The sequence below is a fragment of the Lissotriton helveticus genome, chromosome 8 (genome assembly GCF_964261635.1).
Source record: "Lissotriton helveticus chromosome 8, aLisHel1.1, whole genome shotgun sequence".
In the NCBI taxonomy this organism is placed as follows: domain Eukaryota; kingdom Metazoa; phylum Chordata; class Amphibia; order Caudata; family Salamandridae; genus Lissotriton; species Lissotriton helveticus.
The window spans coordinates 1439322547-1439342403 of NC_136069.1; the positions used below are offsets into that span (position 1 = coordinate 1439322547).

The 19857-nt window shown below is 44.4% G+C and overlaps 1 protein-coding gene across 2 annotated transcripts in view; it reads right to left on the reverse strand.

Moving 5' to 3' along the window:
- Positions 1-18364, reverse strand: part of CYYR1 (cysteine and tyrosine rich 1) — a 299653-nt gene extending 281289 nt beyond the window's left edge. For both annotated transcript variants that reach the window (XM_078656220.1, XM_078656219.1), the window contains exon 1: positions 17945-18364. In XM_078656220.1, coding sequence (XP_078512346.1) covers positions 17945-18014 — 70 coding nt within the window. In that variant the 5' untranslated portion in view covers positions 18015-18364. The remainder of the gene's footprint in view (positions 1-17944) is intronic.
- Positions 18365-19857: the final 1493 nt, after the last annotated feature.

The window sequence follows — 19857 nt, forward strand, 5'->3', positions numbered from 1 at the left end:
GTTGTAAAACTTTCGTTGTAAAGGTTGTATACCGTATGGATTGAGGCATATTTTGCTTCCTTTTTATAAATAAAATTGTGCAAGCACTACATTTCAGCTTGGGGTTTAGTTTTTATGCCACAGAATGTGGGTTTATTGGTGATTGATAGTTGGAATTCTGAAATTGCTGCTATAGAGCCATTTTGAGTGTGTGAAAAAGTTTTTGAGTGCACGTGATTCTACCTCCAGGAGATACTTTCTCTGCTTAGTGTTCACAAGAAACCTACAATCAAGGAATTTTGAGCTCTACGGAACTGCGAAACCCAGCCACCAAATCCACCTCTGCACCCAGCGCCGCCGGCCCGGGTCCAGGATGACCACTGGTCCTAAGCAGGCTCTCCAGTGGTCTTGAGCCCAAGTCCATCGGGAGCTGACCCCTCCTGGGCACCACACTGACACCTCCAGCCTCAACTCAAGGACTCCCTCCACCCCCCAACTGTGACCTGCTCTGGTAAGCTTTTTCCGACATCATAGGCCACCCCGCACTGTGGAAAATAAAATCAATAATGTGAACATTGCCGGTGCCATCTTGCTCGACACAGACCTCTGCGAGCGCGTAAGCAGCAAACATTTTAGATACCACAGCCATTTCATACACCACTGGTCACCCGTGTTTCACCCCGGCCTTGTAATCATCCCCCAACGCTGCGACCAAGCCTGAACAGATGCACTGGGGTCAATAAAACCTTATCCTTCCGACAATGCCCCGGTGCCACTTCCCGCCCTCAAGCTTGTTCGACCCTTTCATCCACCCTGCGCAGCGAATCCTTGCACCTGCCCTCTCACTCCGACCCCAGGCACTAATCGACCCTTGTGGGCCTGGTTTATTACCCACACCCGGCAGGACTTGTATTTACCAACGAAAGGGCTGAGCTAATCAATGGCGCAAACCTTTAGATCTGACTGATCCCACACATTCTTAGATCCTGTCGGAATGTCCAGCTGCGCGATAACATCAATCTGTTACATCTGGGTGCGGGTCAATCATCATTGGGCTTGTGTGGGAATGTTCTGGGGGCAGGAATTCCAGGGATGTTTTACATATAATAATGTGTACGAAATGGGTATAAAAGTCCGGGCCACGGAGATGCAGACAGAACACTTCCCTCTGACATCCCGGTGTCTGCAGTTGAAGTGGTTCTCTTCTCGAGAAATAAAACCTACTTCTTGCCTTCCAATTCCCAGCGCCTGCCTCGTTATTTTGATAGATTACAATTGGATTAAAGGTGTCTTCACGCCCAACAGCATCGGGGGTCTCGAAAGGGGGCTGTTTTTTCCACAGCACTCAAATCCCCATGGCCTTTGGGAGCTCAACCAATGGTGTCACTACATCCCCAAGCATCAGTACTTACCTGGGCCGCTGTTGGTTTTCTTTGTCTGGCCTCCTGGCCAGAGCATGCAACCTCATTCCGAAAAAGATCTCCTCCACTGGTTAGCACTAGGCGTCCAATGCTGGGTTGATACTATGCACCCAGCCTCCCCTGTGCTGCTGAGGGTACATGCTACCCTGTGGTCCCTCCAGTTCGTGCCTAAACCACAGGAGATTGGCCCCACTCATATCGCTTTTATTTTCCTGTAAACACCGCATCTTCAATCACCCCCAGTCTCCATTGGTTAACATTAGGCAACGACTCTGAATTTTACCTCTGCACCCAGCCGCCCCTGTGCCGCTGGTGTTGCAGTCTTGGTGCTAACTTGAACCTTGCTTTGTGTTGACCTGAAACCTCAAAGACTGGATTTGTAAGTCCTGTACCTATCTCCAAAACTGCATTCTTGTTTTCCTCCCATAAGTTAACATTGCTGAACTGAAAATTGCACTAATAGTCCACTCTTTAAAGTGAAAAGTATTTCTTATGAAAAACGTGCTCACCTTTGAACGTAGATCTGGATCTTAAAAAAACCTAGACAGAAGCTTACTTTTAAAAAATTGGTGTCAATCTCCTTTTTGAGTTGTGTGTCATTTATTAATCACTGTGTGTATAACCCATCAGTCTCCTCTCAGAAACACCTTATTGTAGCCTAACTCTCCAGAATACTTGGAAACTTTCGTCCTTTTCCAAAATCTTGTTTCTTGCCAATCCATGTTTATGGGATGAGTCTTTCTTGCTGTTTGGGATGATAACCTCGTAATAGCTCTTAAAAACTATTTTTGTTTTAAGATACTCCAGTGTGCCAGTGGCTCACTGGTGTAAATCCTTCATTGCCAATAGGAAACGCTAGAAAATTGGCCAATATTTCAGCTATCCTTTCAGCATCTTCTCTGTGCCTCACAGTCCCTTCGCTCTCATGGTGTATCCTTTCATGCCGATCCTTATGAGACTGATCAGGGTGGAAAACAATCTTATCACACTGAAGTAAATAATGCACCTTCCTATGTGTCTCTCCCCTTCCAAGTCTCTTCTCTAGGATCTCTAGCCGCCAGTATCATGGTAAACAAACAGTGGACAACTATGGGCTGACACTCAGTTTTTCCAAAATTGAGATCATGATTCTCAGGCCCTTTAACATTCTGTCATTGCAAACCTCTAGTGCTCACCTTCCCTTTTAAGGATTACACCACCTATGGGAAGTCTTTAAAAAAATAAACAGATGTAGATTGGGATGAACAGGCGTAGATTTGTATACTGTCTGATGCATTAAATCTCGCAACAGAACCGTCAGACATTTTTCTAATTCATAAGCTCAAATGTGCTTTCTACACCTCATTTTCGTTCAGTTTTTTAAGGGTACTACAAGCTTGATTACAGAAAATCCCCCCCCCCCCCCCCCAAATTAGTTTTCTATCAGCCACTCTGAAATCGTGTTATCAGCTTCCCCTTCTAATCAGTGCTAAAGGTTTACTTAGCCTGTACTTGATTGTACATAGGTACACAGTGCTGACGTCTCATTTAAAGAGCTCCAAGTGGTAGATAAAGAATGATCCTTTTCCAGCGGGGTGTGTGGCTGAAAAGTAATGGCCTGTCCTTTGGACCCCATATTGGCCCTCCAGACCTGCATCAGTGGATTCCCCAGGTCTGGCAGGCCAGGATTGAGGTGGGTACCACTGTGGCACGGGTTATCGGACCTGTGCCTCCATTGGAATCATCTTATATTTGCCCTAAGACTCCACAAGGTGCAGTATGACACTCACTGAGATTATTGCCACTATCTTAAACTGAAGAAAGGACTAGGAGTTGCTTGACTGAGAGCATGCAAGCCAAAGAATGTAAAGAGGAAGCAGAACATGTGGCAGGGTGCCGCCAGGCCAACAGACGGATGCAACCGTTCATCATTAGGTCCTAAGGCTAGTCCTTCTTTAGCCGTCACAAATGCTGCCTTCGGAACAAGGAAGACTACCATGTAGGTACTTCTACAAGAACATGCCCCACAAACGAACGATGAGGGATGGCACCTGGTTCACCATACGTCTGCATCCAGTGAGCCTGTGACTCCAGGCACTGGAACCACTGGGCAGGCATCTATCCCATAAGGGCACCCACCCTCAACTACAGCCACATCCTGAGAACTGTTTGCGCACATAGACCTGACTTGTCAAACTGCATGGGAGGGGCAGTGCACAGGATGGCCCCCATGTGTCCATCATGAGAGAAGGATGAATCCTTGAGGCCTGAACTATATGCAGATTAGGAGCATGTGGGAACATCTGGAGCTCATAGGAAAGGCGTCTTCTTGCGACAGCCTCCTGCCTACAGGCATAAACTACATCTTTTAACACGGTCTAGGGTCGACCAAGTGTTGACCTAACCATACCAGCAATGGTGCACTGAGTTAACAAGCGAACCAGCACGGGTACGGGCAGTGCCAGTGGCAAACACCATATGGATCCTTAGAAATCAGCCCACACTGCCTGCCTAACCTGCCTGCACTGAAAGGTATTTACAAATCAGGAAGACGATTCCAATGGCAGCTGTCACCTTCGACCAGCTTGTGCAGCCTACCTCATCTACCTTACTCATAAAACTTGGCGCCAGAAATAACGAGCCAGACCAGGGGGACTTCCTTAATAAATCTGGCCCAGGTATGCATTTTTCTCCTCACCCATGGTGTCATGAGTTTAAGTGGAGCAAACGCTCAAGGTAAGTATGCAGCCAAAATTAATCTTTCTCTTTGCAGGATCATCGTCATGAATCGGACTATGGGGGGGGGGGCATCACAGGCACGCCACCCCATAGCCCCCTTACCACCTACCTTGCACCATTGATGTCCTGATGCTAGTGACTATACCCTAAGTCTGATTCTTATTTAGGAACATACCAAAGACAACTAAATCTAGATTTGCTTTTAGGTCGCGCATTCGAGACATCTTGTATATACTTTAGTATATACTTATATGTGTATGTACTCTGTGGACTCTGGAGATCAGCCCTAGGACTTGTCTGCTTCCGCTTAGGGATTTTTTTTCTGTTCAACTGCCTGTATTTAACTGTCTTGATAGAAAACAATCAGCAGAGGTCAGTAAAATACCAGAATTGCTTTCTGCTGAGGGACTTTATTTTTTTTATTTTTCAGGCAACTACCTCAATTCAACTTTGTTAGAAAGCGCCCAGCAGAGGTCAGTAAAATTCCAGAATCACTTTAGCATTCTCTAGATTCTAGTCCATAGAAATGGTCTTCCACGAGCACCTGTAAACAATAAGATTTTTTTCAAATCTTTTGTTTTCAGTGATATGACCACTGAAGGCTCTGATTTTATATTAAATACAGAGCTTTGGACAATTTCCCGCTGAAAGGCTATATTTCTCTCCCTGTGTTCCAATACCTGGAGTGTCACGCAGTTTGGTGCTTACTTTTCCTCCATGTTAATGAACAGTAGATGTTTCAGTACCCAGGCTAATGTGCTGCATAGCTAAATACATATAAGGTCCCAAAGGCGAGACCCATTACATTGCAAATGCTGGTTGACTTTTGAGCCCAGTATTTTGAGCCTGTCTGCTGATTTGCAAAATATGCTGTGCATTATATGTAGGAAGGTAAACTTGCTTTCACCTCTTCAAGTTCATCAGAAGATCTCCTAACAAGGCCAGCTTTATGACAGTGCGACTGGTGTGGCCGCACCGGGCGCTGGCCTGTGGAGGGGGCAGTGTCCTCAGGGGGGGGAAACTATGTTTAGCAATATTATGATTGGAGAGATGAGGGCCACTTTTTCCAGGTGGAAGTCAGAGAATCCGAGAAGGCGGTCATGGGATGTGGGGGTGCCAAAAATGGATGTTGCACCGGGCGCAACCAGCGCTAAAACCGGCCCTGCAGGCTTCTAAGTGCTAATGAAATAATCTAAACGATGAACCAGTGCATGGTTTCATTTCTTGTTTACCTCCTTTTAGTAGATATGGTTTAATCCATGCCCCACTTGGGTAATTCAGTTTTGGACTGACCATGCCCTCTCTTCCAGTCGCTCAGGAGACACAGCCTCGAGAACTGGAGAAGAGGAGGACACAAGTGTGGTCTGTGGAGTGATAACACAACATCCGCCTTTCTGCAGACAATACTCTGCACACCAGTGTTGCACAGCAATCAGCATTACATCATCAATTAGACTAACCATTTTAAGTGTTTGATTTAGCTACAAGATCCTGTTTATTGTGGTAATCTTTAAAAGGTTGTGTTCCAGTGCTGTATGCCTCTTGAAATGTATGTGCCTTGAGAGAATGCCCTGCATCCGCCTCCTGCATCTACTCCTTGGACCCCGAGGGCGCCTTGGGAGGCCTGCCCTGCTTCACAAGCACTCATAATTATACATGGAAAGAAATCTCATTAACCGCCCAGTGACAAGAAACAGTGCTATGTAGAAAATAAACAGTCTTACCCCGTAATTAAACTAAATACTTAAGGCATTCCTATCTGCATGGTGTCAATGCACTGTGCAGCCCTTGATTTGCACGTGGGAAGTTGTGAATTGCTGTAATTACCAAGTGAAAACAACTTCTGACAGTAAATACCTCAGCAATGCACTCTCCCCCCTTGCTCGTGGCATTTCATCTCCTGCAGAGCCAGTGGCGTAACAATGGTCCCTGCTGGGAGGAGGGGGGGGGGGGGGAGGCTGAGCTCCAGGGGCCCCGTTCGGCATTGTACTGACGGTGGAGATCTTGACTGGGAGATCCTGACTGGATCCTAAGCGTGAGGGGCCGCCTCAGGGTAATTTGCAGGGGGGATCCCTCACGTTTCGTTGCACCACTGTGCTGACCAGTCCGTTAATTTGAGGTGACCAGTCCATTAATTTGAGGTGACCCGTCCATTAATTTGAGCGAGTGGCAGGAAGGGGGTGGGGCAGATGGATGCCGATGTCCCGCCTCCCTCGGACCAACATCCTATTCTCGCCCAATAGCAGATTATAAAGTGTGGTTAATTGGACCTTTCTGTGTTTAAGGACAAGAAGAGCTGTATGTAGAAAATGTCCCAGGCGGAGGAGGCCTAGCACTATTGCCAATGCTTGTTTGCAGCCTGTGTAAGGAGGGGGGGAGGCGCTGGACACAAAATGTTGGACGGGTCCGATGATTGGGAGGTGGTAGCCGAGGATGTCTTTCCCTACTTTGTTTCTGTTTTATGCCTTGATCTTTGAAGTTTACGAGAATTTTAAGAGCACTGCACAGAGGAAGGCCCCTCGGTACATCTCTTTTAGGAGAGCAGTGCGTCTGTTTGAATTAAGCCAACAGAAAACAGGTATTTAACCAGTTTTTTTATTTAGATTTTATAGGCAAAGTCTAATAAGCTTATCATTGGAGAAGCATATAAATGTGCATTTACAGAAAACGGGCAGTTCTCTTCTTACGTCATACCTCTACATCTTATGCACCAAGTATGCATCCGATTAAAAGGGGTGACATACTAGTCATTTTGTGGAAGAACCCTCTCGGAATGGAATTAAAGACCGCATTTTATATGAGTCTTCCTCGTAGTGAAGAAGCAACCGGTTAAACACCAGATCAGGAAATTGGCCAGCAACACATAGCTGATATGAGAAAAAACAATGGTCCTAGACTATTGATTAGATTGACATTATCAAGATAACATTTTGAATGAAAAGATGCGATTAAATCTGCATATTTAGAATCAAGCTATATGGGAGAAAAGTTTTTTTGAAATGGCTATTATAGTATATGTGTTGCATACAAGAAATTTAAACGATACCCAAAAGGCAACAGATGTAATCTCAAGATTGGATGTAAAGTAAACACCATACCCACATTTCAAATTTTTATATTATCAAAAAACAATTACATTTATTTACAAAATCAAAAAAGGGCAATTCTACTAATACACGGCGCAAAGACTATAAGAGTTATAGTCAAGGTGAAAGGAAAGGGGTGCTCAAGTGAAGAGAAGGAGTAAAGGAACAATTATAAAGTACAATTTCAATATTTACAAGAAAACAACAAAGCGGCAATGCTTCCGCTAGTTGGACAAGCCTGTCCAAATTGTTCAAGGGAAAGGGGGGGGATGGGACAAACTGGGGTACAGGCACTTTAGGTAAAAAGCGTCGACGTTTCGACCCTGATGCTCTCGGGATTTTTGTTTCCTCTGCTGCGGGTCTTCTTCAGGACGTGGGCAAAGGGAGGGACTTGGCCGTGATCACACTTGATGTCTGGATCAGCCACCAATGAAGCCACCTTTACTCCTTCTCTTCACTTGAGCACCCCTTTCCTTTCACCTTGACTATAACTCTTATAGTCTTTGCGCCGTGTATTAGTAGAATTGCCCTTTTTTGATTTTGTAAATAAATGTAATTGTTTTTTGATAGTATAAAAATTTGAAATGTGGGTATGGTGTTTACTTTACATCCAATCTTGAGATTACATCTGTTGCCTTTTGGGTATCGTTTAAATTTCTTGTATGCAACACATATACTATAATAGCCATTTCAAAAAAACTTTTCTCCCATATAGCTTGATTCTAAATATGCAGATTTAATCGCATCTTTTCATTCAAAATGTTATCTTGATAATGTCCATCTAATCAATAGTCTAGGACCATTGTTTTTTCTCATTATACCCAGGTCCTTTGATTTTGTGGGCGACACCCCATTGATTTAATGACAGCAACACATAGCGATCGATAATTTTCAAGGCAGCAGATTTTAAATAGCATGGGCAACACATGACTTTTTTCATAGGTCTGATGGTGGAATTATTCCACAGGCCGGATGGAACCGCAAGAGGCCCGTGACCAGCAAAGAGACCAGACTGTGTGTGGTTGAAGGTGGTCTAGAGACAACATGTCTTCAGAAACTTTAACACATCTTTCACTAGACCAACCTGGATCAGCACCCCATCTCTTTGAGGCCTCTCACTAATGCCCTTTTCCTGTCTGCTGACATTGCATCTTTAGTAATGATGGAGTTGACTAATGGTGCAGTCTGATGATCAGTCAGCTATGGTAGAAAATGGTTACAGGTTGTCCACCAAAAAATGCTCTGTGTCCATGGCAGAAATTCAGAAAGGATAATATAGCACAAGGAGCTCTTGACTTGGGTTTAATATTTGCTTCATTAATTTCTTCAAATCTTAACATACACCTGTTGTGATACTTGCAGGGAATAATTCAACAACCTTAATCCCTGACATCGTGCAACGTTTTTGTTTTATGGACCAATGTGCACACAAGAAATGAAAGTTTTGTGTCAGCAGGGCAAGTGCTGCCCCCCCCCCCCCAAAAAAAAAAACAATGTGAAGTCTAATGCACTATAGGAGGAAAGTATGCCACATGGCCAATAAGACAATACCTTATTTAGAGATTGATGGGCAGGACACCCTGACAAGACGAGGCAGATGTCCTGTGCGCTGTATTCAAATTGTCACTCGCTATAGTGCACTTGTAATAAGGTAGACAAGACATCCATCACGTTTTTGGCTGTGTACAATGCACTGCAATCTCCAAAGAAGCCTCAGTCTGTCTTGAATTAGGTTTAGAATCAAGAAATAATGCACTTTTCTTTTTAAGGTTTGTTGATAAAGGTATTTATTTCTTTTATTTAAAGTGCTCCTAATAAGCAGAAGCTTCTTGGCACTGAATGACATGATAAAGAGAAGGGCTATTCAGGGTGTTTCAATTGGAAGACATATACATAGAATAGATTACAGGGAAGGGAGTTCAAGGCTTGGCTTGCTCAGACTCCAAAACACTTTGCTCCATTGGTGACTTTTACAATGCTGTACCTTTACTAGCCGTGATTCTAACAGTGGTATTCTACACAGACCTGCTCATTTATTGGTTAAAACTTTCTGTATAATGACCTGTCCTAACCATAAAACTTTGTGAACTGGATAACCAATAGAAACGAGACAGAACTGGGGAGAGATACTGGCATTCCATGGTCTTGGCATATAATGTTGGATACGTAAGTGTAACCCATTGCACAAATCCATTTCCCGTGAGATCAAGGAGGCTCAGTTTTAATCATGACCAGAGGTGAGGATCCTAAAGTGGATACATAATTGAACAGGGAAGTGGTGAGTTTTTATTTTGAGTAGTGGACATATGCACATGTTGCATGAATTGGATTAAACAAAGGACTTGGACTTTTGAAAAGGATGTTTGGTAGTTCATAGTAGTCAGAAAGGATTGGGAAGAGTCAGAGAGAGGAAGGAGGGGACAAAAGATTACAGAGAACTGAATTTCTTTTTAACAAATAACTGGAACATGCATAGAGAAATACCTAGACATCTAAATATGTAGTGATATGGATGTAAACATATATACACATAGCACAACGTTTTAGTACATAGAAACAGCAATATTTACATGTACAATGTTTTTCCCCTCCCCTGTATTAATGTATGTGCTTATAAATAGAGGTATAAGTACATGGACACATGTTTAACAACAACCTCATCCCAAAACCTCGGCATGCTTAATTTGCCATATCTAAATATGCATGCACGGTATATGTGTGTGTGTGTGTGTGTGTGTGTGTGTGGTCGCTGCAATGCAGTTAAAATTAGGACCAACTGGCCATAGGAAGAATGTTTTATGTTTTGCTAATAAGATTTGTCAAACGGTGCAAAAGTTAACAAAACTTTGCAAATAAAAAGTTCATAAACTTCAGCTCTTTCCTTGAATGTTTTGGGATGATCGGTTAAGTGGGGCTGAGAAAAAATGGGGGTCCCAAAATGCAATTTCCATGGGGGTTTTTGAATAGCACTTCAGCCCAACTTAATTACACCAAATTTGTTAGAAAGCTAGATCTTTAACCAGAAAGCGTGCTTTTTGTGATTAGGTGTTATTCTGTTCAGTAGTTTTTGAGAAATTAAGCTTTACCATGTGTATATCTGGACAGTTGGGGTCGCAAGACTCTTGTGGTAGTCCAACGTACATGCAACTTTAAATAATAGAGCTATCTGATTGTCTGAGTTCTGCGGGAGGTCATGCTTTGATTGGCTGGCAGCAACATGATGAGAAATGTTCCAGTCACAATGTCAGGACATGTGGACTCAGACTCTGTCCCTGAAAATTAAAAAATAATATGTGGAGTGGCATTGTGTGGTATGGTAGTTTACTCGAGTTGCCACTGAATTTCCCTATAGCACTTCAAAGCCTCAGCAAGGCTAGAAAGTGCAATATAAATGCATCTATATTAGAATACAATATGCTACCAATTATCTCCCTTTACGATCTATGTAAGCATCTGATCTAGGGAAGAAGTATGGGGGACTGGGAGGTGAAGAATAAAGAGAATAAAACCTAGATCATAGGGGGCAGTGGCATACAGTAGAAGGACACTAATCAAACTAAATAATTTGATATTTGGCCCATCCTCCGAACGGAAGAACAAAAAGTAGTATCAGCGAGCCCTTCCAATTAGAAGGCACCAAATAAGAGTGAAAATTAAGCAAAAGATCGGTAGCAATTGGCAGGCTCCAAGTCCCTTATAATAAACCATATCCCTCGCAAAGCGATAGCACATGCGCGGTAGCAGGGGGGACCTAGATGGTAGCCTAGGTCCAAAAATGCGAACAGTGGAAGACATTCACTGGACAAGGTAGCAGTACTTGGGGAGGGATAATAAGTAAAGAAGTCAAGCTGGCACATGCTGACAATGAGAAGCAGGGGAAATGAGATTGACGATAAAGCCAACCAATAGTAAGCAAGCTCTACGACCTCCCCATAAACTCAGAAAATGTCTCCCATGCAAGCGCAGTCTCATGTGAGACCTAAAAAGGAGAGGGATACAGATAATGTATGGTCATGAACGAAAGAAGGCAAAACCGCTGATGTATCCTTTTTTAGGTCTCGGCCTGCGTAGGCTGCGCTTGTGCAGTCTCGCCGGCGAGATCTTATGTTTCTTAGTGTGGGGCTTGAACCCGCCCCTCTTCTCCATTGGCTGGCTTCCTAAACGGAGGCCAGCAATTGGAGGAGAGGGGTGTCTGTCCATTTAAGCCCCGTCTTTTTGGGATTCGGGTGGTGTATTTTTTAGGTTCTTTCTCTCCTCTTCCCATTGGCTGGAATTTTACATTCCAGCCAATGGGAACAGGAGAGAAAGAAAAACACGCCGCCGAATCCGAAAATGACGGGGCGTTTCTCCGAGGCATTTCTACATGACCTCGGAGGAAGATGGTGGTGTTCATGAGCCGCGGGAGTTCAGATTTCACTGAACCTAGTTGCAGCCCTCATGTTTACATTTTCCCTGGCTTGTGTTAGGTCTTGAGCCTTGAGTACGGTATAGGGGCTAGGAGTTTATAAGTAGTTTACGTCCATTGACGTGTATGTTAGCAGCCTAATTTAAGGCCCACTCCTCAACATTTACCCGCTCGGTGCAACCGGACAATAAGCCCGCTCGCGTTCCAAAGACTCAATCAAGGGACGAGTCTGCTCTAGTATTTATCCAGCAGGCGGAGTTGTCCGCACAGCTCCTTCGTCACAGGCAGGTGCAGGCACTGACAGACACACGACTGAAAGCGTGGTCTGCAGAGCCGGCCCCGACCAGTTGTACAATACTTTCCGCGGGCACAGGAAGGCCTTTTCTTATGCAGCAACAGGGACTGTCTCTTCCAGGGCAGCGGGGAGGCCTTTCCGGTGTGTAGCAGTAGTGGTGGTTTCTATGTGGATGGGTGGGCCGTCTTTTTCTGGGCGGGTCGTTTTGTCTAACCAATCGGACGGCTTGCTGGAAAGTAAAGTCTCAAAGACCTTCCTTGTGCCTCCCCTTAGCCTGTCAATCTGTTTGAAACCATCTTTATGATTACCTTCCCTTGTTTTACCGTATCGAAGTTGTTTGGAGTCAATCGGATGTTTGAAATCTTCTGTTGCTTGGAGACGGAAGGTAAGGCCCATTTTCGCGTGCTTCCTGCTTGAGTCGGGAGGTTTGAGATGCAAGTACTTTCACGTATGTGATTGTACTTACCTAAATGAGATGATGTTTTCTCACCATCGTGACGGTAGGTGGCCCTGTCTTTGATCGTGTATTAACTATTCCAATAACGTGAATGATACCAAGTGTTTGTATGTAATATCCGAGCCATCGCTTCCGTTGTTAGGATTTAAACCTGCGAAGGCTCAAGGGTAGAACCCAGAGTGCAATCAGTACCGGTCACAACATGTCCTTATCAGTTTGTGATACCACTGGAGTTGAAGCTATGAGACAATTCCATATTGCCCTTTAGAATAATTAATTTACATGTGCATTAATAATTATCGTCCGTGCTGGAATTGGAAATAACTTACTGCCGGAACTCCTAAATTGGGGGTCAAAGGTATAGAGGAGGAAAGGGGCTGAAGTGACGAGGGTTGGAGCATGAAAAGCAGTGTCTGACAGTCAACAAACCTTGCTTGTGCTCGCTTTTCTTGCCTCCGTTCCCTGCTTGTGCGCGATTTTTTTTGCCTCTGTTCCCTGCTTGTGCTCGATTTTCTTTCCTCTGTTCCCTGCTTGTGCGCGATTTTCTTGCCTCTGTTCCCGGTTTCTTGCCTCTGTTCCCTGCTTGTCAGCTTTTTTTCTTGCCTCTGTTCCCTGCTTGTGATCGTTTTTTCTTGCCTCTGTTCCCTGGGGCGTTACTGGGCAGAGATGGGCGTGTGGCTGACCTAGACTGAGGGATGTCTGTGTGTGTGTGTGTGTGTGTGTGTGTGTGTGTGTGTGTGGCTCTGTGTGTGTGTGTGTGGCTGTGTGTGTGTGTGTTGGGCTCTGTGTGTGTGTGTTGGGCTCTGTGTGTGTGTTGGGCTCTGTGTGTGTGTTGGACTCTGTGTGTGTGGGGCTCTGTGTGTGTTTGTGTGGGGCTCTGTGTGTGTATTGGGCTCTGTGTGTGTGTTGGGCTCTGTGTGTGTGTTGGGCTCTGTGTGTGTGTTGGGCTCTGTGTGTGTGTGTTGGGCTCTGTGTGTGTGTGTTGGGCTCTGTGTGTGTGTTGGTCTCTGTGTGTGTTGGGCTCTGTGTGTGTTGGGCTCTGTTGTGTGTTGGGCTCTGTGTGTGTGTTGGGCTCTGTGTGTGTGTTGGGCTCTGTGTGTTTTGGGCTCTGTGTGTGTTGGGCTCTGTGTGTGGGGCTCTGTGGTGTGGGGCTCTGTGTGTGTGTGTGGGGCTCTATGTGTGTGGGGGGGCTCTGTGTGTGTGTGTGTGTGTGTATGTGTGTGGCTCTGTCTGTCTGTGTGTGTGGCTCTGTCTGTGTGTGTGTGTGTGAGTAGACAATTAACATAGGCAGGAGTGACTTTTGGATTAATAGGCTCTTTGCAGCAATTTCATAATATTCGACGGTGGATATAGATAAGACTTGACAAAGTCTTTGCCTCAGAGGGCAACTTTTAAAGGGTAGATTAAACGAAGAACACAGGACTCACCGTTGACTATACTGAAGACAGCATTAGATGACTACAGCAAAGTGTGTGATTCGCAGATTTTAAATAACACCGCTTCCACAGTGGGACTTTTTACCACCTTGAGATCTTCTTGCGTTCCAGAATGTTCTAGGTGGGTTTAGTTTGACTATAAGGGAAGGGGTCATCCTTGGAGAATAGTTTCTTACTTTGTTGCTGAGTCATTTGGATTCTGCTAATGAATGTGTTGGTGGGGCTGAGAGGATGGGTAAAAGGTGCTCCAAAGTTCACAGTCCATGTGATATGTGGAGCAGCCTACATAAGTCTGTTCCTATCGGACATGCATCACCGAAGGCTTCTCTTCCTACAATTGAATGAGAAGTGAGCAAAAGGATTCTCAGAGGTTCAAGAGCGGATTCACTTTGCAAAGAAAGTTAATCACTAGGTCCACAGTGAAGAAAACTCCTAATCTAAGCTTGCATAGCCACTTTCTTTAGGGATACCATATGGCTCCAAGTAATCAAAGCTACCATGTGCCAGTCCTGGTCTTTCATTTTACAGCCTAGTGCATTATGGGAGTTGGAATCCTGACTCGCCTCAATTGACCCACAATGGACTGAACTTTCAGGATTACACTGGTTTGTAAAGGCATACCTGGCCAAGAATAAACTGTCAAAGTAACACTAGAAGGGAGTGAAGAGGTAATTCTCAAAAGAGCAGGAGAGGTGGATATGTCCTCCTCAAGTTATATTGTCAAAAAACAGAGGGATCCACCCTTATGGGAAGTATAGAAGTGTTCCTCCAGGTACGTGTGTCTCCTACAATGGAGGAAAGCACACATCTTTGTTTAAATACCCCTCACACACCAAAAGGACCCTTGGTGGCATGCTTCATCATCGGGGTCTTCCCGCTGCGGGACGTGGTGTGCTATGACATACAACTACGTGGGAGCACTGGTTATGAAATACAATACTATGTGTGGTGTAGGAGCATGAGTGGAAGGGTCAGAAGTGAGTGAATGGTGAAACATAAAAAAATACCTGGCTCAGTGGAAAAAAAAATATTTTACTGTTCCTTTGAGCTGGTATAGTTAAAAGTGGGGAATGAGATTGAGATACTATGCTTTAATGAGCAGTGTCTCCTGTGTCAACATGTTTCAAAGCCCTCCCCTGGCTTCTCATCAGGACCTAGAAGAGATCCCTTCTACACTCAAATCAAAACAACTGTGTATTTACATATAATCCTTACTAAGTGGTGCACATAAAATTAACATGCACAGTATACTATACCCCAGTAGGTATATTGCTAAATGGGTTCTGGAAGAATAACCAGAGTTAAAATAACATAACACATCCAAACTACACCATATGTGGTGTTGACCTGTAAAGAAAAGTGATATATTTTTCTTATTTTATCCATTATAATTGGTAATCAGTGCTGTGTTATGCCGGCGAGATGGGACAATACAAAAACATACACACACTCTATATCCAAGGAACACGTGGTGTGCGTATCCATATGATAAGTATAACTGAGAGTATCTTTTAAATATATCTCTCCTTCAAAAAACTGTTTAGTGACAGAATAAGAAGCCTCCAAAGTCTAGGCTGTTCACGTACTCTTATATCGCCCTGATAATGCCCCTAGAGCCTTCAAAATGGGAGGGAAGGGGTACCTATAGTCACACACTGTTAAAAGAAATTGAAAAAGAAAAACTGTTGGTTTTGAGATCCTTCCTAATTGAGCAGTGTTTCACTGTTGCAAATCGGCTGTGCCATACTTACAATATCAAGGTTACCTCCTGACCAGCACACTGCCTCGCCGCGGCTCAATGGAGCATTGAGGCAGTGTCCTTAAAAACTGAGCATAATTGTTAGTTTTGCAGCCAAATACTGCACTAATTGGTACAAACACTAGACCGTCAAAAAATCCAAGACGGTGACCTAGAATGGCATCTCCGGCTGAATGTGTTTGTTCATCATTTCCTATTGCTCGAGGGTGTTTGTTCCTTACTTCCTGTTGCTCAAGGGTGCCTGTTCCTTACTTCCTGTTGCTCAAGGGTGCCTGTTGTATAGCCCTAGGAGCGAAAAGACTAGTGCGCTAACTAAAAGGACACTACCTATTCCTAACTCTTTAAACTATCGTAGCGTAAAATGTGGACCAGCCGGATAATGAAAAAATAATAATGATTTTAAAAATAAAGTAAACCAGGTCTGGGCAAGTATTTACTAATGGTAAATGTAATTGTGTTTATGGTAGACATAGTGACAAAAGTCACGGGGAGATACAAATCAGCTAAATTGTCCCCAAGGGATGTCGTCGTTTAAACCTGTAATGTGTGTCCCCCAAATGGAGCACCCACCGCTGTTCCTTCCCGAGAAGACCATGAGCTCTGTTCATTTGTTTGATAATGGTCCACTGTAGGTCTTCCATTGTGTGTTGGGTTGTCAAGTAGTGGGTAGCCATTTTCGTAGTCTAGAGAAGCACTTTAATACTTTCCCATGAGGGTGGATCCCTTCATTTTTTGACAAGAATAAAGTGTACCTGATGAAATTAAGAAACCTTGTAACCTTTTCTGTTCCTTTAACTCTTTCTCCTATATCTGTATTTTCCGACCTGTGTTAAATTCTGCTATATGTAATTAAATCAATGCATCTTCTTTGTTTTTGCACTTCTGAATGTTCTACCATAGTTGGAATGGTAAATTATACTATTCCAACATCCAGCGCCTCCTCCGCAAGTTGCTGTTACGACTTGGGGGTAATGGTATGCGTTGTTACAACACAGTCGTTGTAACGACCGCCGCGTTGTAACAACATGCTGGGTAACGGGCTGCGAAAAAAAGAGGCATATTCCAAACGGTAAACAACCCTGACCACGAAACCGTCAGCATGCATGTTGTTACAACGCGGTCGTTACAACAACTGCGTTGCAACAACGCATACCATTGCCCCGCAAGTCGTAACAATGACTTGCGGAGGGGGGAGAAGGTGTTGGATTTAAAATCTAACACCTTCCCTACTGTCCGCACAGACTGGAGTTGGAATAGTAAATTATACTATTCCAACATCCAGCGCCCCCCTCTGCATGTTGCTATTACGACTTGCAGGGTAATGGTATGCGCTGTTACAACGCGGTCGCTGTATCAACTACATTGTAACAACATGCGGGGTAACGGGCTGCGGAAAAAAGAGGCAGATTCGTTACAAACACCAGTCACTAACTCCTATGGGAATTTCACTGTTATGTCTGTTCTAGGTTTGCTGCTTGTGGTGCCGCTTGAATTCTCTGAACCACGCATGTTTACCAGCTCAGCGGTGCAAAAACTATCTAAAGCCCTACTCACAAACATCTGGATAATTACAACATTCCTGAAACCTCACATCACTGCCCTGGACTTACAAAACACTCCCAAAAGCCTTGCTCGATAAAGAGCACCTCTTAAAACACATATTTTGAGAAAAACGATTCAGGGTTATTAAATAATTATTTTCAAGGAAGTAATTTGTCAAGCTCACACGAGTAAGTACCAAGTCAAGTATTTCCTCTCATTTGGGATTTTGTCTTTCAGATCTTGTACTTGAAACCGTAACTTTTTAAACTTTATAGAGAACTACATGAACAAGAATGCAAAGTAAAAAAGAAAATGCCTGTGGATAAACTGTGGAAAAGTTGCGTACTTTCACAACTGAGACATACGTGTGTGTCTCATGGTTGCCCTTATCTGGGGGTGGGGGGCAATAAAATATCAGATAGAACGGAGGCACTCTTGGATGTATTGCACCATAGCAAGTTGCACCGTGCTAAGACAATATATTATTCATCTCGTCATATTTCTGATGAGCCAATGTTAGAAACAGAAGCAGCTTAATGTCACAGATGACCTCTGGTTTATTTATTTTATTTATTTACTTGAGTTTTATATAGCGCTGGCTAGAATCGTAGGTATCAGAGCGCTTTACATGAGGTTGCCCAAAAATATTTCTTTCTGAGTTAACTGACACGAGCAGCACATGTGGCTCGGAATTTTGGTAGGCTTCTGAGAATAGTGTCCATCCACCCCACCCCCCCGCCCATCACCCCCCACAGCATCAACTCTCCCCTACCCCCCAACTCTGCCACGGGCTTTCACTGAAGAGTTCTCTACTCTAGCAACAAAAATACGTTTCCCATCACTAACCTGTGAGGACGAACAGCAGCAAGAGCGCTGGAAGGAAGTCTCCTTGGCTGTTTGGTTTCGGTGTGTCCATTCAAGGTGGGGGGCACGTCCCGTTCACCCCCGCTGGAGCCGGTTTTGCCAGCGAGGTGAGGGAGCGTCTAGCCGCACACGTGCGCGAGACGGACAGCTGGAGCGACTTCCGATGCTAAACTCTTGTCAAAGGATGGCTCGTGGCAGCAAGGGACCCATCGCCAACTTCCACAGCATCGGTCGTCTCAGTTCATCCCTGAAACTGTGCATGCGTCGCAGCTGTCCCCCACGCGGCCACCAAAGCGCCAACTAATGTTTTCTAAACTCTTCAGACATAAAAGCGCCTGTGCCTTTGTCTGGGAGCAGGCCACAGTCCCGGCCGGCTCCTTCCCTCTGCTTTCCAGCTGCTGGTCCCGGTGCCTGCTTCTCAAATTTCAACCTCCTGGGTGGCACTGGGAGTCTTAAAGAGGCAGATACCCCTTTACTCCTGGTTTTAGCCAAGCTCATTTTATTTATTTATTTATTTATTTATTTATTGGGCGGCCTTATTTTCCCGGACTGGTTGCATCTTGATTGCTTTTTCATATCAAATGCATGTGTTCCAAAGTACATGGAATTTAAAACAGTGATAAATAACTACCATACTTACATCTTGTAGCAAATAAACCTCAAGTATTTCATAAATCTTCATGCTTTTCTTTCATTGTAGCGTTTTTTTTTGTTGGTACAAATGTATATAGCGCGAACTCGACCCGAAGTTATTGGAGCGCTTTACATGAGCATCAGTTACGTTACATAAAACGCATTACATTTGTTGGCAGGCACAGGGAGATTAAGTGATTTGCCCAGGATCACAGTCGACCCCGAAGCTCGAACTTTGGTTTTCCAGCTCCAAAGTCGGCAATCTAGCCGTGAGACCACATCCTCTCGCCAGCGTTGATGGTTTGGCACTCATAATTAACTGAGTTCCCATATTTTGGTACCACCTCCAGCCCTGCCTCCGATATTTATACAGCACATTACACCCCTGGAGCCAGGCGGGCAACAAGATTTGGGGGGTGGGGTGTAATTCTTCCAGAAGAAGTGGTGAAAATACAACACAAGCCTCATTAACAAGTAAATGGTCTTTTAAAGACCTGTGAAGTACTGAGGTGCGGCTGCAATTAGAGGGTCACCAGCCCACAAAGCTGTCTCAGCCTGGGCTGACAGACATGAAGGGAGGGGGGGGGGGGGGGGGGGGAGGGGCTGAAGCCCAGTGAGCCCAATGGGTGTTGCGTTTGCCTGGAGCTTGGAGTTATAGTTTTCAATTCACCGCAAGGCCTACAAATCCCGGCAGGCAGATTGTTGTCGGCTTGAGAGCCGGGAAAGACAGAAATCGTCTCAGAGATGGTTTGTGTACATTGTATGTTTGAATGGAATCCCCATACTACACATTCAAGTGTTATTGCCTGTTGTTTTTCATATATTCATTGCATTTTTAGCTCACCTATTGATGCACAAGAAACCTACAACTTATTAAAGATAAAACGCGCGGGATATAAAGGCAGAGCTCGCGGGTTTAGGATGTGTATGCATGAGCAGTGTTTTTTTTTATTTACATTCTAAGATTTGTAGATCTGATACTGTCATTAAAAAACTCCAGTTCCAGAATGTACAGGCACAAGCTACACTGGATAAACTTCTCTCGCATGGGCCTGGAAAACTCTAGAGCTCTCATAAAGGTTAGATATTACAACTGTGGAGGCCGTTTCACTCCATGTCATACGTACCTACATTTACTGAATGTACTAACACTTTAATAATAACTATTTCATTGCTAAGGATTAATAACACTGCAATGTGCTTCCATTTTTATTCCCAGCTTAACGTAGCCTGACCCTGGCCTTAGCTGAGTGCTTCACATT